This window comes from Globicephala melas, chromosome 16, assembly GCF_963455315.2.
Source record: "Globicephala melas chromosome 16, mGloMel1.2, whole genome shotgun sequence".
NCBI lineage: Eukaryota > Metazoa > Chordata > Mammalia > Artiodactyla > Delphinidae > Globicephala > Globicephala melas.
The window spans coordinates 43,856,205-43,873,534 of NC_083329.1; the positions used below are offsets into that span (position 1 = coordinate 43,856,205).

Below are 17,330 nucleotides of genomic sequence, written 5' to 3' on the forward strand. Positions count from 1 at the left end.
CGTCCCATAGTGCCTTGCGAGTGGCGGGCCTGATAGCAAGTTTCGGGGTTAGCTCGCGGGTTTAAGTCGTCCTTGTTGGAGTTGTTTTATTGTGCCCGGGCGCTGTACGAGACTGGGGCCTGGTCAGTGCTTCGTCTGCGGATGCAATGGCGCTTCTCCGGGGCGTGTGGGGCGTGCTGAGTGCTCTGGGAAAGTCAGGAGCGGACCTCTGCGCGGGATGTGGCAGTCGACTGCGCTCTCCTCTCAGGTAGGACTGCTCGCCTGCGCCTCCGGAGGCGGCAGGGCTCAGGACCCCCTGGGGTTGGAATGTAGACGCTTTTCTCCGTTTTCTGCCACTCCTAAAAAGTCAGGGCCGAGTTGGCCCTGTGATTCAGACCTCGACCTTGCCATGGGGATGGTGGCTTTGAGACCAGGCCTTACTGCATCAGTACCCCGTGCCTTGCTTCTGGCTACCTTTCCCCTCCTCCCCGCCCCTTTTTATTGTCTAACCTTGGAGCACCCGGTTCGGCGTCCCCTATGAAGTCGCTCCAAGAGTCTCCTGCCTTCATCTAGGCGTTAAGGAGGCGGGGCCCAGGAGCTGGAGTGTACACGCTTTCCTCCACTGTCTTACCTTCCTAGGAGGTAAGGACTTTGAGATTTAAGTTTTGCAAGCTTTTGCCTCTGGATAGGACAGGATTTTAAATGTCATTATATTTCTTGTCGAAGGTGTCAGATATATAGCATCTTGATGACATCTTGTTTGGCATCTGTGTTCAGATCCTTACGAATATGGGCACTTAAATGCTTAACAATGGTTATTTTCTTTTTATTTGTATGTAGTTTTGCGAATGTACGAAGATGGTTTTCATCTAACTTCATTGGTTATCCAAAGAAACCTATGACTTCATACGTTCGATTTTCTAAGGAACAGCTACCCATATTTAAAGCTCAGAACCCAGGTGAGGAGTTTGGGCTATATACTCTTCTTTGATGTAATAAAGAGGCCACTAAGCAGTTAAATTGGAAACTTGATTTTCTCTACCAAAGCATCCAGTGAATGCAGAAACATAACCATTCTGTTTGATGTTCTGTAAAATAGGAGGTATAACATATTTTTTACCAAATAAAAATGCTTTAAATGTAATTGAGAACTAGTGAAAGTTATTTTTAAAATAGCATGCAGAGTGGAAAGCACCCAGGGAAGAGGATGAAAAAGCTGAATTTTGGGCTTTTTTGCCATTGGCCCAGAGGACCATTGATGAATCATTTTACCTTTTGCTTAGCTCCTGCTTCTGCCACTGGGAATTATTTATAAAGTTGCAATGAAATAACTTATGTGGACATGTTATGTAAACTTTAAAGCTCTACACAAATTACTGTTAATTTCAGGAGCTTTTTCACTGAAAGTCAGTTCTTGAGTTCCTGAAAGATTTCCAGTTAGGAGGTTTGTTGACTCCCTAGAAAGGGTGTGGGTCTTTATTTTGGTTACAGTGTAAAGATAATGACTAAATTAGTAATTGCTGACCTTTGCTTATGATTTCTAAAGCCTTTTCACATGCAGTACATCACAGGGCACTTGTGAAAATCAAATGAGCTGTTAATAGTCTTACCTTATAAAGAATTGGTTTAAGAGACATGCCTCAGTACTCACATCTTTTAAAATGTAGGAGTTGAAACTAACAAGTGGTTTGTTAAATCATTTTTACCCTGTCATTCCAGTTAAGATGAGGAAGGCAATGGGGAATAATGAATTGGTTTTAGTATAATTTAGTTTGTTTGCAAATGGTATTTCTGTAATTGATATACAAGGTAGTGTTACATGAATCAAGACTATATTTTGTTGTTTAGTCAGGTTTAATGAACTTGATAATTCCTGAAAGACTTGAAAAAAAAGAAAAATGTTTTGATTGAAATGTGAAGTAAAAAGCTTATAGACACTGATTATGCAATGACTTAAACTAGTAGTCAATTTCTGAAGACCATTTTGGTGGTAAGTGATAATCCCTAATTATTGGATAACAGACTTTAACAATGTTAGAAAATATTAAATTATTTATCGTATTTAAATTAGTTGGTTAGAAAAAAGCTAAATCATTGTATTAAGTTGTGTGGTATAGAGGTATCTGTAAAAATACTTAATTTTAGAGCTAATGGATTATGCTTCCCTGGAAGTCTTTAGAAATTGATCCTGAGACATAAAATTGTGACATCAATTTTTACTTTATTTCATTTCGTAGATGCGAAAAATTCAGAACTAATTAAAAAAATCGCTGAGCTATGGAGGGAACTTCCTGATGCAGAGAAAAAGGTAAGCATATAAGTTTTCAACATTGCTGACCAGTTATTCTGTAGTTAAGAACAATTGTCATGTCCTTTAAGGAACCAGATGACCCAGAGTTTTTTTTTTTAACATCAGTTATCTACAAAGGAACTTCATATGTTCTGATCCACAAAAATGATGAGAATATGGATGTATGGGAGTGGCGATGAAGGGTTGGCAGCAATTTGAAGTTGAAGGCTAATTACTGGACTTTCACCTCAGTAATCATGTATATGAAAAATACGTGACTTATAAATGTGATCCAAGAGCACATTTTTCACTTGGTGGTTCAGTCTATCTTTACCTGAAGTCATGCAGTTGTCTTTCTCTGACAGGTGTGCTATGTTTAATTAGTCAACAACAGTTTATTGACTTCTTATATGAGTTTTCTATTTATAGATGTATGAAGATGCTTACAGGACAGACTGGCAGGCATACAAAGAAGAGATAAACAGAATTAAAGAACAACTAACTCCAAGTCAGCTGGTATCTTTGGAAAAAGAAATCATGCAGAAACGTTTAAAAAAGAAAGCGTTAATAAAAAAGAGAGTGAGTATCATTGTAATATTCTTTTCCTTTGGCAAATAACAAATATATATATATATATCTATGAGTATAGGTGTTTTTGTCTTATTTTGATGACATGGTAGAATGTCATCAAGTGTACTCTAGTTAGGAAAAAATAGGATTGTTCCCTTCTGCCACTAGGACCACTTGCCTTTGAGTCTGTTTTGGAAACCCTTTTTGCTACTTCTGGATGCATCTGAATTTAAGATATATAGTTAAGACTGGCATGAAAGCTGTAGGAACAGAGTTGTGAAACAGCCAAATCAGGAATAGCAAGAATCTTGCTTCTGGGTCTTGTCTAGAATAACCTACTGATTTGAATTGTTCTATAGGTAATGGTGAATTTTACTTTGAATATTGCTGAATAGACTGAATTAACTCAACAATTTTTAAAAAGTGCCTGTTGTATCTAATCAAATAAGAAGTGCCTTTAGGATGAAATTCTGTTTTTCCTCATTAAAAAAACCCCCACATGTTTCAAAATTAGTGGTTTCCAGCTTAAGGTATTAATCCATTATAAATTCCACTGTTTGATAGTTAGACTACATCTTTCTGTAGTATTAGGTGTGAGGTGGAGAACTTGCTGATCCAGTACATATACAATAGAAAAGGGTCATCAGAGTTAAAACTATTTCTCTGGAAAAGTAGATTCTAGCCTTTAATGTGAGGTGCTAGGATCTTTCTCCCTAACCCTAATGTCTTAAGCCCTCCTAGCACTCGGGTTGAGGACTCACCCAATTTCATGTCAATGATAGTAATCTGAGACTGCTGATCCAATTAGTAAAAGGAGGCCAGAAAAGATACTGAGAGTGAGAAATAACTGTCTCCGCATAGGGATGGTATTTGGAGGATTGAGAACTAGGGTTTTCTCTCCCTTTTTTGCTCTCCCTTTCTCCTTAATGCACCCAAACTAGTATTTAGAGTGGGGAGGACCAGAAATGAGGATTGGGCAGATATAAGGGGTTTCCTAGTCAAATATTTCTTCTGTTCCTTTCTCTGTTCTCCTCATATTCTCATTACATGTGTGTTATACCTATTGTAGTTGTCCCATGGTTGTTGGATATTCTGTTATGTTTTCTTTTCTTTTCAGTCTTTGCTCTCTTTGCTTTTGGGTTTTCGAGGATCCTTTTTTTTTTTTGGCTGCGCCATGCAGCTTGCCTCCTGACCAGGGATCAAACCCGTGCCCCCTGAAGTGGAGGCTCAGAATCCTAACCACTGGACTGCCAGGGAATTCCCTCTGTTAGTGTTTTTTATCTCTGGCACTTCTTTTTTTTAAAAAAATGATTGTGCACTTATTTAATTTATTTATTTAGTTAGTTTTGGCTGGGTTGGGTCTTCGTTGCTGTGCTCAGGGTTTCTCTAGTTGCGGCGAGTGGGGGCTACTCTTCGTTGTGGTGCGCGGCCTTCTCGCTGCGGTGGCTTCTCTTGTTGCAGAGCACAAGCTCTAGGTACATGGGCTTCAGTAGTTGTGGCACGCGGGCTCTAGAGCGCAGGCTCAGTAGTTGTGGCTCACGGGCTTTGTTGCTCCGCAGCATTTGGGAACTTCCCGGACCAGGGATCAAACCCATGTCTCCTGCATTGGCAGGTGGATTCTTAACCACTGCGCCACCAGGGAAGTCCCTCTAGCACTTCTTTTTGGTTCTTAATGATTTCCATCTCTGCTTACAATGCCCATCTGTTCTTGCAAGCTGTCTAGAATCCTTAGCATATTAATCACAGTTGTTTTAAAATTCTGGTCTGATAATTACAGCATCCCTGCCATGTCTAGTTCTGAGGATTGCTTTGTCTCTTTAAATTAGGTTTTTTGCCTTTTAGTATGCCTTGAAATTTTTTCTTGATAGCTGGACATGATGTGCTGGGTAAAAAGAAATGCTGTATATAGGCCTTAGTAATGTGGTTAGGCATGGGGACAAGGGAAGCATTCTACAGTCCTGTGATTAGGTCTTGGTCTTTTAATGAGCCTTTGCCTTGGCTCTGTGAAGTTCACAAGTGTTTCTCAGTTTTTTCTCCCCTTTGTAGGTGGTGCAGGATGGCTAGAATAAGCTGTAGTCAGGTATTTCCTTTCATTGAAGTCAGTTAGGCTCTGATAGTATACCAGCAGGTTAGGTTCTGATTAACTAGTTTCCCCTGAGGGCAGGCCTTGTTAAGAATAATAAAATGCTCAGGCATTTCAAAATGTTTCCTTTTCCTCTCATCCTGCTGAAAGCAAGAGGGGATTTTTCTTGATATTTACTGTTGGAATCTGGTCAAGTTCCTGGGGATAAACCTCACAATGTGAGGTCCTTCCTATGACTGGGTAACTCTCAGAGTTGTCCACATGGAGCCTCCAGCAGTTTGTTAACTGCAATTCAGTTTCCTCCCCGGCACTGGTTTCCATTCCTGAGTCTCTGCTTCGGTAAGCCTCGACTCCCTGTGTTCACCCCTCTGTCTGTCTCTTCAATCTTGGGGGCAGCAGTTTGCCATGTGTCCTCTCTTCTGTGCATCCAAGAGGAGTTGTTGATTTTGCAGTCTGTTCAGCTTTATACTTGCTAGGATGGAGTGGTGACATCCAAACTCCTTACATGTGGAACCGGAAACCTGAAGTCTGAGTGTTTTCTTTCTCTCTGTTGGAATTTTCCTTTCCATTAGAGTCCCAGTTCCAACTAGTTAGAGAGTAGGTGAGAAGTGTGGGAATCAGGAAGTTGCCGGTGAAGCACCTAGGAGAGAAATCCCTAGCAGTAACTCTAGAAACAAAAGGGGAAATGCATAGTTAAGTTGTAAAATGCCTAGTTTTCTGACTGAGAGGTTCAGGGCCAAGAAAGTGATCTCTACATGTAAATCAGAGAAGCCCTACTTTTACTTATGAATGAAAGTTGGGTTTGTTATTGACTGTAACCAAATTGCCATTAAAAGCTCCATCATTTTACAAATTACTATCAAATTCAGCAACTAAATAAGTTAAGATGATGCAATATCTTTCATTAGATAATGCATCCCCCGACCCCTTTTGATACATAGTAAAAAGAATTGAAATTAACATATCTGTTGAGGGTTAAAGGTTGAGAGACATGCAGGGAAGGAAATGAAATGAGAGATTATTAAACAGATACTCTAATGTTCTTGAGTTGTGGTGGAGACATGTAGTGCTTTGGCCAAGGAGATGGTGGTGTACAAAAAGATTTTGTACATATGTGCTCAGTTATTCAGTTCATGGAGACCATGAAAATAATATGTAAAGGAAATGTTTTTGTATGAAACATAACTCACAAAATCTATTAGAATTTTCAAAACATTACTATAAAAATTCTGACCCCAAGAGGGACAATCACATACTTTATATAAGAATCATAATGTTCACTTTAAAGAACATTCTGTAATGCATAGTAGTGAATAAAGTTTTTCTGTAGGTGAAATTAAGTCTCATAGAGGTTAAAACTTTATCTCACTCTTCCATTTTTATTACTTAGGAGTTAACGATGCTTGGAAAACCAAAAAGACCTCGCTCAGCTTATAACATTTTTATAGCTGAACGTTTTCAGGAAGCTAAGGATGGTACATCACAGGTAAAACAGAACTGTTTATTTTTAAAATTTTTGTTTATTCTAATTTTTAAAATACCTAGACAGGAAATTTTAGGGGTGCCACATGTCAAATGGTGAAGAAAAGTGTTAAATTACTATAAACAAATACTATATACAAATAAGGCCCTCTTTCTTGTATCTCTTTTAAAGAAGAATCCTTTTTCTTACCACATACAAGTAATTTGAATATGTAGTTGCCTATATATATAGAGAGAGAGAGAGAGTCAACTTTTAAAATTCAAAAAACATAAAATTTTCAGCTTTATAGGGTTGTTAAAGTTCTGGAGACTTCTTATCCAGCAGTTCTTAACTGTTTTACAGTCACTGGGAAAGTAGGGTTGAGGTGTAATATTTTGTACTGGGATTTGAGTGTAACCTATGGCTTCATGTTACATCCTTTAATAAAATTTTAGTTTTGCCCACAGGAATGTATTACACATGTGAATGTCATAGGAATGTGCAGGAAAAAAAAAGCTTGTCGTTCCTGCTGTGGCTTGGTGTTGCATTTATTTCCTTCTTAGAGGCTCCAAATTGACAATTGTATTTTTCCTTTTATATTAAGCCATGGTAAGAGAAGTCGGTTCAGATTCCTAATTCTTGTCAATCTGAGATGAAGGTTTTTTGCCACTCTGCCTCTTTGGGTTACTTAGATCATTTTACAAATCCTGTTGAACATATGATTAAATAATGTATATATGTGATGTACTTTTTCCTGGCTATATACTTTTACTGATTTACTCCCCTTGGGATTTTAAATTTAGTTTCCATGGCCCTGCATTACTAAAAAAGCAAGCCTATTTATTTTTTTAGTTGGAATTTGCTCAGTCACTAACTTACCTTGGATTTATTGATAGTGTTCTTATTAGTATAAGAAGGTTATATGCTTGAGAATCTGAATCAGTGGTTTTCAACTCTGACTGCATCTTGGAATCACTTCAGAAGCTTCATGGCTGGGCCTTATCCCTGGAAATTAAAATTAACTCAATTATATCATTTTTATTCATGTAAAAAATACATCCATATAGTTTAAAGAATCAAAATGAGACTTGTTATGAAAGATACTAGTTTTACCGTGCTGTCGTATTCCTTACTCTACTCTATCTATTCCTTACTCCTTACGACTAATACATTCTGTTTTAGTCGATTCTTGTGGTATTTACCTCCATATCTCTAAATAATGTTCTGTATTGTTACTTCCTGATTTTTTAAAAAAATTCTAAGCATTACATATATTTTAGGCATTACCTCTCACTATTTGATGAACATTTAACTTTCTTATTCCGCTGTTCACATTTCCATCATCCTACCCCCCAATATAGTTATCATAATTTTGTTTAGATCAATATAGAGTACTTAATATTTTATGATAATGTAAACCATATTCATAGCTGAGGTGTTCCATTTGCTATGATTATTTTTCCTTTCTTGCAAAACTTTCCCTGAAATTGATTTTCTTTTTTTTTTTTTTTTGCGGTACGCGGGCCTCTCACTGTTGTGGCCTCTCCCGTTGCGGAGCACAGGCTCCGGACGCGCAGGCTCAGCAGCCATGGCTCACGGGCCCAGCCGCTCCGCGGCATGTGGGATCTTCCCAGACCGGGGCACGAATCCGTGTCCCCTGCATTGGCAGGCGGACTCTCAACCACTGTGCCACCAAGGAAGCCCCATGTCTTGTTTTTGTATTTGCTTAGTTTTTTATGGACTATCCATAATTCCACCCAAATTCTTCAATATTCACTAGCTTTGAGTACATTTAGATGCATTAAATATTCTGTCAGTTTCAATCCGGAACCTCTGATATGTTCCAGTTTGGTTGTTGCCTTCTATGCTTAGTGCATAGCTGACATCCTGGATCTTCATCATCACCCTTGTGGTGCTTTTGTTTCTTCTGTTGTCTTTCTTGGTTTACTGATTCTATTACAGCATCTCCCCCAGCCCAGTAAGAGTACATGGGAGATTAATTTTTTGAGTTCTTGCTTGTCTACATTTGTTTGATAGTTTGACTTGACATAGAATTCTAGGAAATCATGTTCTTTGAAAAATTTAAAAAGATTGCTCCTTTCTCTGGTAGCTTTCTAAATTGCTTTCGAGAAGTATAAAGCCGTTTTGATTGTTGGTCTTTTGACTGTGATCTGTTTTCTTTTTTCTCCCCTTCTCTTTTTTCTTTGTTCAGACTCTCTAGAACTCTTATTATTTGTTTATGCATCTTCTGAACTGGTCCTTTAGTTTTCTTAGCTTTTCTGTATTGTTTTGGCCTTTTTTGCATTTCTTTCTGGGATATACGTTTTCACTTAATCTCCCTGTTTTCAGCATGTTACTGTTGCCCCAACTGTACTGGGCATCCACAGAGTAACTATTTTACCCTTTTAAGAGGATGAATATCATAGAATCTGCCCATGGTGGGGATTTAACCTCTTTTTTAAACAGACTTTCAGTCGATCTCATGTTTTAGCCTGACCTTCTCCTCTATTTTATACCTGTCTGGTGCTGCCAAATTTCTGAGCTACTTGAGAATTCTGCATTGTAAATCAATTTGCCTTTTACTTTTTTGGGTTTAGGTATCATTTCTACACCTGCTTTTCAGCTTCCAAAATGTTGTGTTGGTACTGCCCTCTCCTGTTGTCTTTGTCCATATGGTTTTTATGCCTTAAGAAATTTTAGTTTAATTTTAAAAAATAAATAAACCACAGAAATTTATTGCTTACAGATCTGGAGGTTAGGAAATCCAAGATCAAGGCACCATCATGGTGAGGGCCCTTTTCTGGTTCATAGCTGGCACCTCTCACTGTGTCCTCACATGGTGGAAGGGCTCATTTAATGGGGTTTTAGGAAGCAACAGAAGTAAATGTCTTTTCATCCCTTTTTTTTCATGATTTATTTTTTTAGGTGAAAGATTATTCATGCAACTTCATAAATTATTGTTTAATGCATTGAGTGTGAAACTTTATGGATTAAATATATTTTTTGAATTTATTTTATTATTTATTTTTGGCTATGTTGGGTCTTCGTTGCTGCACTCGGGCTTTCTCTAGATGTGGCGAGTGGGGGTTACTCTTTGTTGCAGTGTGCTGGCTTCTCATTGCAGTGACTTCTCTTGTGAGCACAGGCTCTAGGCGCACGGGCTTCAGTAGTGGAGCATGGGCTTAGTTGCTCTGCGGCATTTGGGATCTTCCCGGAGCAGGGATCAAACCCGTGTCTCCTGCATTGGCAGGCGGATTCTTAACCACTGTGTCACCAGGGTAGTCCCTATGGATTAAATACAAGGAAAAAGATATGTTATGAAAAAGATATGTTATGAAAGAAAAGATATGTTATGAAAGAGAGCATTAAAGCAATTCTTTCCAAAGCTAAGAGGACAGTTATTTAGTAACCGTCCCTGAATATACTAAATGTGTTTATAAAGGTAAGTTTAAAATATTCAAAACATAGGCTCGGATACTATCTGGTACCTCATTTTTTCTTAATAGGAAAATAAAATTCAGTCAAAGTTCTGGTCAGAATAGTAAAGTTCATTGTTTTAACTCTACTTCTCCTTAAAATCACTAATGATATTCTCCTAGCTTTAAACAGGTACTTTTCAAACCATATCCCTCTTTCCCTCACATTCTCCTTCTCCTATCCCTCTGTCTCTTCTCTGCCCCTTATTCTCCACCCACCCATTTTTCCCTTCAGTCTTTGCTCTCTGGTAGCAACAGCACAAGCTGTGTGACGCATACTCATTCTCCTCTCTGCCTCTCCGCCCGCTATGGGATCCCTGCATCCCTTTAATTTTATAGATGAAGAACCAAGCCTAAGGGAGGTAATATGACTTTTTCCAAGTCACATAGTTAAGTTCAGCTAAGTAGAATAAGAACTGGTGTTGTATTTTTCCTGTGACTACACCTAAACATGTTGGCACAAATTTTACAAGAAAATTTTAAGCTACAGAGAGGAAATAAAACTCTTAGTCTTTGAAGTTAGTCTATGATAGAATGTAGTTTATACTTGATTATTAATGTTTCTGAATCCAAAAAGATAAATATCTGCACAGGAAAAGCAACCATCAACAAAATGAAAAGTCATGCTACCAAATGGGAGAAGATATTTGCAAATGATTTAAAGAATTCATACAACTCAGCAAAAAAAAAAAAAAAACTGATTAAAAAATGGGCAAAGGGGCTTCCTTGGTAGCGCAGTGGTTGAGAGTCCACCTGCCGATGCAGGGGACACGGGTTCGTGCCCCGGTCTAGGAGGATCCCACATGCTGCGGAGCGGCTGGGCCTGTGAGCCATGGCCGCTGAGCCTGCGTGTCCAGAGCCTGTGCTCCTCAATGGGAGAGGCCACAGCAGTGAGAGGCCCGCGTACCGCAAAAAAAAAAAAAGGGCAAAGGATCTGAATAGACATTTTTCCAAAGAAAGACATAGAGATGGCTAACAAGTACCTGAAAAGGTGCTCAACATCACTAACAGGGAAATGTAAATTACAACTACAATGAGATATCAGCTCATAGCTGTTAGAATGGCTATTATCAAAAAAACCCAGGAAATAACAAGTGTTGATAAGGATGCGGTAAAAAGGGAACCCTTGTGCTAAAACGCTAACTCAAAAAGATATATACACCCCCATGTTCACTGAAGTATTATTTACAGTAGCCAAGACATGGAAGCAATCTAAGTGTCCATTGATGGATGAATGGATAAAGAAAATGTGTATATGCAGTAGAATATTATTCAGCCATCATAAATAAGGGAGTCTTGCCATCTGTGACAACATGAATGGTCCTTGAGAGTATTATGCTAAGTGAAAAAAAATCAGAGAAAGACAACGTATAATCTCATTTATATGTGGAATCTTATAAAAAGAGCTCATAGACACAGATAACAGATTGGTGTTTGCTAGAGTTGTCAGGTGGGGATGGGGGTCAAAATGGGTGAAGGAGATCAAAAGGTACAAACTTCTAGTTATAAATAAATAAGTCCTGGCAATGTAAGGTACAGTATGGTGACTGTAGTAAATACTGTACTGCACATTTGAAAGTTGCTAAGAGAGTAGATCCTAAAAGTTCTCATCACACACAAAAATTTGTAACCATGTAAGGTGATGGATGTTAACTAGACTTACTCTGATCATTCTGCAATATACACAAAAACCTAATCGTTATGTTGTACACCTGAAACTAATGTTATATGTCAATTATATCTCAGATTTTAAAAAGATACCTTTTAAAATACCTTCATACCATTAATATTTGTACATTTTAACAGTTTAATAATTTTTACTTAGAAAAAATGTTAAGAATTGATGAATCTTTGTGATTCTTGATATTTGAGTGTTTGTTATTGGAATGAATAATAAAAAAACATTTTTCTTTAATCATTGAAATCCCTGTATCTGGTATTTAAAGGTATGTTGTTTTACAGGTAAAGATGGTACTTAACGGTATGTTGTTTTACAGGTAAAGCTGAAAACTATAAATGAAAGCTGGAAAAATCTCTCTAGTTCTCAAAAGCAAGTAAGTAGTATGGTTTTAGTCTCAAGTGTCTAGTTAGAATATCTATGAGAATATGTTAGAGCAAGGCTTGATTCATGTGAAAACAATGTTATATTACACAAAGTATTTTTAAATCATTTTCATATTCTTGGAACCAATTTGGCTTTTCTCTTTTGGTAGTTTTTTTTTTAATTGGCTTCATTTTATTTTATTTTTAAAAATATTTATTTGTTATTTTTGGCTGCGTTCTGGCACACAGGATCTTTCGTTGCAGCATGGGCTCTTCATTGCAGTGCACAGGCTTCTCTCTACTTGTGGTGCGCTGGCTTCTCTCTACTTGTGGCACGTAGGCTTAGTTGCCCCATGGCAGGCATGTGGGATCTTAGTTCCCTGACCACGGATTAAACCCATGTCCCCTGCATTGGAAGGCAGATTCTTTTATTTATTTATATAGAAATAAATAAATAAATACACACATACATACATACATACATAAATTGAGGCTGCATTGGGTCTTCGTTGCTGCTCGTGGGCTTTCTCTGGTTGCGGCGAGCAGGGGCTACTCTTCATTGTGGTGCACGGGCTTCTCATTGCGGTGGCTTCTCTTGCTGCGGAGCATGGGCTCTAGGCACGTGGGCTTCAGTAGTTGTGGTGCACAGGCACAGTAGTTGCGGCTCGTGGGCTCTAGAGCACAGGCTCAGTAGTTGTGGCGCATGGGTTTAGTTGCTCCGCGGCATGTGGGATCTTCCCAGCCCAAGGCTCGAACCTGTGTCCCCTGCATTGGCAGGCAGGTTCTTAACCACTGTGCCACCAGGGAAGTCCCTGGTAGGTTGTTTTTTTTTTAGTTTATTTATTTTTGGCTGTGTTGGGTCTTCGTTGCTGTGCAGGCTTTCTCTAGTTGCGGCGAGTAGGGGCTACTTTCTGTTGTGGTGCGCAGGTGTCTCATTGCGGTGGCCTCTCGTTGCAGAGCAGGGGCTCTAGGGCATGGGCTTCAGTAGTTGTGGTGCATGGGCTCAGTAGTTGTGGCTTGTGGGCTCTAGAGTGCAGGCTCAGTAGTTGTGGCACACGGGCTTAGTTGCTCTGCAGCATGTGGGATCTTCCCGGACCAGGGATCGAACCCTTGTCCCCTGCATTGGCAGGTGGATTCTTAACCACTGCGCCACCAGGGAAGCCCCCTGGTAGTTTTTTACTGCAAATAAAATTGGTATCTAAAACAGTGTCACTCATAACTTAGTGTCACTGTATCCAGTGGTGGTCACATCTGGCCCCTGTTCCTTTTCCATACTCCAAGCCCTGAAATTGTAACAACTTCATTAATATTTAAAATCTTTATCTCTTACCTTTTTTCATCTAATTTTTATCTCACGAAAACATTCGTTTCCAATCCCCCCTTACACATGTAGAATAGTAAGGTAATTTCTAGAGTATATATAGGAAAGCATTGCAGAAATTAATTGCAAAGATTCCTCTAAAGAAATCATTTTAACGATTATACTTTTTCTCAGGTATATATTCAACTTGCTAAAGATGATAAAGTTCGTTATTACAACGAAATGAAATCTTGGGAAGAACAAATGGTTGAAGTTGGACGAGATGATCTTGTACGACGGTCAGTGAAATACACAGCAAAATAGTGACCCTGAGAAGTATTAAAATAGAAGATTGAATTATGTTCATAATGGATAGACACAAGAAACCAATTAGGTCTCAATACCCAAAGCTGTTGTAAAATTAAAATGGATAAAAGTTGGTAAACATTTATATTTAATTTCTTTTCTTTAGCCCGTTGACTTCTGCCAGCCAATTCAATACATTTTGTATTGGTGTCTTGCTTTGGAAAACCCAAACAGATAAGAGTTCATGCAGAATGTATTTTGTGTTTAGGAACCACTGAGCATCAAAATAATCCATGAAATGTAACCGTGAATCATTTTACCTTTGATAAAGGTAAATCAGACTGTGAAGTTTTTTTATACTCTATGACTATGGAAAGAATATTCTTGTTTCCTTATATTATGGAGGCAGGAGTTTCCTTTTCAAAAGTGTCTCAACGTTTGTAGAACCCATAATGTTCTGTGATATAATTGTTCGTTTTTAATAGAGCATCCAGAACTCATGTTGGCAAATTCCAAATCCTAGGTATAATTCATATTGTAGTCAGAGTTGACGGTTGTACATGCAAGAGATTTCTGGTGTCAGTTGCAACTTTTATAAAAGGGATAGAGAAATTTATAAACCTTTTCCTCATTATCTTTTTTCCTAAATTAAAAACTAAAAAATTATGTACCATATCTATGCATATTGTTTTATATTGCATAGAGTAAAAATATAAGTGTTTCCTAATTATATGTTTTAAGGTGAGACATTCATTTTACAGCTTTCTGGGGTTTTTTTTTTTCTTTGTTTTTTTAAAGTAGGAATTTGTATTCTGAATTATTTTTTCTCTTACATGATTATATTTATCCAGAAAGTAGAGAACTTATTTGGTATAAGTTTTAAAATGAGAGATCTAAAAAACATAAGTCTCCTGTCTCTAGATTTGGAGCCTGTAATTTTTAAACATTTTGCATAACATACAAAAACCTATGTACGGGACCCAGCTCTGGCCTGTTGGTGAAATCCAGCCCACTGCCTGCTTTTCATGGCCTTGTGAGGTAAGAATTGTGTTTACAATTTTAAATGGTTAAAAAAAAAAGAATATTTCAAGGCACATGAAAAATAATATGAAATTCAGTGTCCATAAATAATGTTTTATTGGAACACAGCCATACTCATTGTTTATGGCTGCTTTTGTGCAACAGTGACAAAGTTGACTAGTTGTTACAGAGATGGATAGCCTGCAAAGACTGACCCGTACAGTGTGGAATGAGATGCTCTTAAATTATTTGCTATGGCTCAGTAAAATAATCCTTAAGAATTTGCCAGTTAGCATATAAACCTTACCATCCTTTAGCATTTGTTTATCCTCTTAGGAGAGTCAAGCAAAGGTTTTCAAAATCCTCACCAGCTTTTTGAGCAAAATATTCTATTGTCATCATCAGTTCACAAGAATAAGATAACTCAAAATTTATATTATACAAAATATTATGCCAAAAAATTGTGTATTCTAGATCTCCAGAAACAAATGAAAATTTTTGTAGTTTGTGGATAGAAAATAAGTTAAAAGTCATGAAAAAATGACTTTTTACATACCGAATTTGGCAAAGGTAGGGACTGTAGGGAAAAATATAGCTTAAGAGAAGCCTAAGAGTTAAATATATGAAGCTGAGTGTATTCAGACAACTTTCCCCTGTGGATAGGAATACAGGACAAAGTCTGCCATTAGGTAGATAGGCACCTTGGGTCTGAGGCTAGAGTATTTTGGGGAGTAAGGGTTAGGGAAGAAAAGGACGTGTGCTAGTGTCTATCACAAGCTTTTCTCAATTAGGTTTCCAGGAGAGAAGTAAGCCCTAATTCCCTATAGCATCTAGAATTGTACTGATTTTGTATCATCCTCAAGAGAATGGAGAAAATAATCACTCAAATAATTTACTGTGTTCTGTGTGTCAGATGAGCCTAGGGAGCAGATAGGAGTCAGTGTTTGTAATGAATATTATAGAATGGGTGAGGTAGAGAAATTAGTTATGTAAACACCTGCAGGACAAGTGTAGTATAAAACACATCTTTGCAATTACTTTCTGAGCTCTTTTAGCATTTACCTGTATCATTTTATAGCAAACACATTCAAATCTTATCTTCCCGAATATACTGGGAAGTTCAGTGTCTGGTAAGTTCTTAAATATTTACATCTTAATATAGGGAAGAAAAGTATGAAACAGTGAAAGGAGCTAGAGCAAAACCATTTTATGATATCATTTTATTTGTTTTTGTTTCTAAAAGAATGTCATCATTAATACTTTAAATATTAGGATAATCTGATTTCACACCTTTCTTAATAAACTTCAGTACCTGTTGAAGACTGGCATGCCATATATCAAATGCCATCCAGTTTAACAATATACACAAATATTCTGTTGTTATAAAGAATAAGAGCTTATATCAATAACCAGTGGCCAGTCATATAACACCTTACTTTTTAGACTTTTCTTGAATTGACCCAACAAAGTAATTGCTGTAAGAGCTAAAGAATAGTGCCAGGGAAAAGATGCTGAGGAAATGAAAGCAGTGTTTATGCTTTTCTGAGCAGTTGGTCATAAAGAGATGTTTATACTTTTGTTCATTAGAGTACCAGTATTAAATTTTTTGAAATAAATTGATGATGGGTACGTGTGTAATTATTTTACTTTCTGATGTTTAAGGGATATTATGTGCAGATTCAGCCTACTGTAATCATGTAATTTTGCTGTTGCTTTTGGCTAACTCCTTTTTTGGAAATCCCACTTTCTTTTTTTAAATAGTTGGCTATGAATGTATATATTTAAATTTCTGAATTAAAATGATATTACTACAAGTAGAGTTAAAGTAACTAGAAAACTTTATTGATTTTTCTGACATTTACTGTACCTAAAATTAATCACCACCAGGTTGTGCTAAAGCAGCAAGAAGTTCTTATGTAGTTAAGTAATAAGTGTCCATTATTTCTCTTAATTTTATCAATCTTTTTACTATAAGAATTCTCTCAAGAATACTCTCTTACTTTCCTCTCCTCACAGCCCCTCTCCCTTCTTCTTTTCAAAGCTCCAAGCTCTTACAGACAAATTTGAAAATGTTATAAGCACAGACTGTATGTTTTGAAATTTTAAAGCAGTAATATTTTTTTTAAATACTTCTTAAAAAATTGAACCTTTGGGAAGAATAAGAAATGAACATATTTATTACTTTGAATTTGTAAAACTTTCCAAACAGAAAGTAAAACTATACAAAGCTAGTATCAGTCTCTCACATTGTTCACAAATAAAGTACTTTTGGTAATTGATTAAATCATTGATTATATTTAATGGAAAATACATGAAACATGACTATTTTGTAGCACATTAAAAAATACTTAAAAAAAATTTTTTTTTCCTGGCTAAGAAGCTACATACTTAAAATTGACCCTAAACAAGAATTTTAAATAAGCTAAACATTTAAAAATCACCCTAGGGCTTCCCTGGTGGCACAGTGGTTGAGAGTCCGCCTGCTGATGTAGGGGACGCGGGTTCGTGCCCCGGTCCGGGAAGATCCCACATGCTGTGGAGTGGCTGGGCCCGTGAGCCATGGCTGCTGAGCCTGCGTGTTCAGAGCCTGTGCTCCGCAACGGGAGGGGCCACAACAGTGAGAGGCCTGCGTACCGCCAAAAAAACCCCAAAACACCCTAATGTCATTTAAATCATCGTTACATAATGGTGTCTGATTTACATGTGATGTGCAAGAAAATAATTGAATTTACTTTTTTGCCCGTATTAATTTAAGATTTATCCAATTTCATTTCTCCACGCCCACAAGTCATGTATAAGAG

General features: G+C 37.5%; 1 protein-coding gene across 2 annotated transcripts; it reads left to right on the forward strand.

Moving 5' to 3' along the window:
* The first annotated feature begins 15 nt into the window (after nucleotides 1–15).
* Nucleotides 16–16,343, forward strand: TFAM (transcription factor A, mitochondrial). Of its 2 annotated transcripts, XM_030843998.2 has the most exons (7): nucleotides 16–247; nucleotides 820–938; nucleotides 2,217–2,287; nucleotides 2,699–2,848; nucleotides 6,313–6,408; nucleotides 11,858–11,914; nucleotides 13,399–16,343. In XM_030843998.2, the coding sequence occupies exons 1-7, from the start codon at nucleotides 147–149 to the stop codon at nucleotides 13,525–13,527; spliced, it is 723 nt and encodes a 240-aa protein (XP_030699858.1). In that variant the 5' UTR covers nucleotides 16–146; the 3' UTR covers nucleotides 13,528–16,343. The 2 variants fall into 2 exon arrangements, with proteins under 2 accessions (XP_030699858.1, XP_060142366.1); XM_060286383.1 differs by lacking the exon at nucleotides 6,313–6,408.
* The last annotated feature ends 987 nt before the right edge of the window (nucleotides 16,344–17,330 follow it).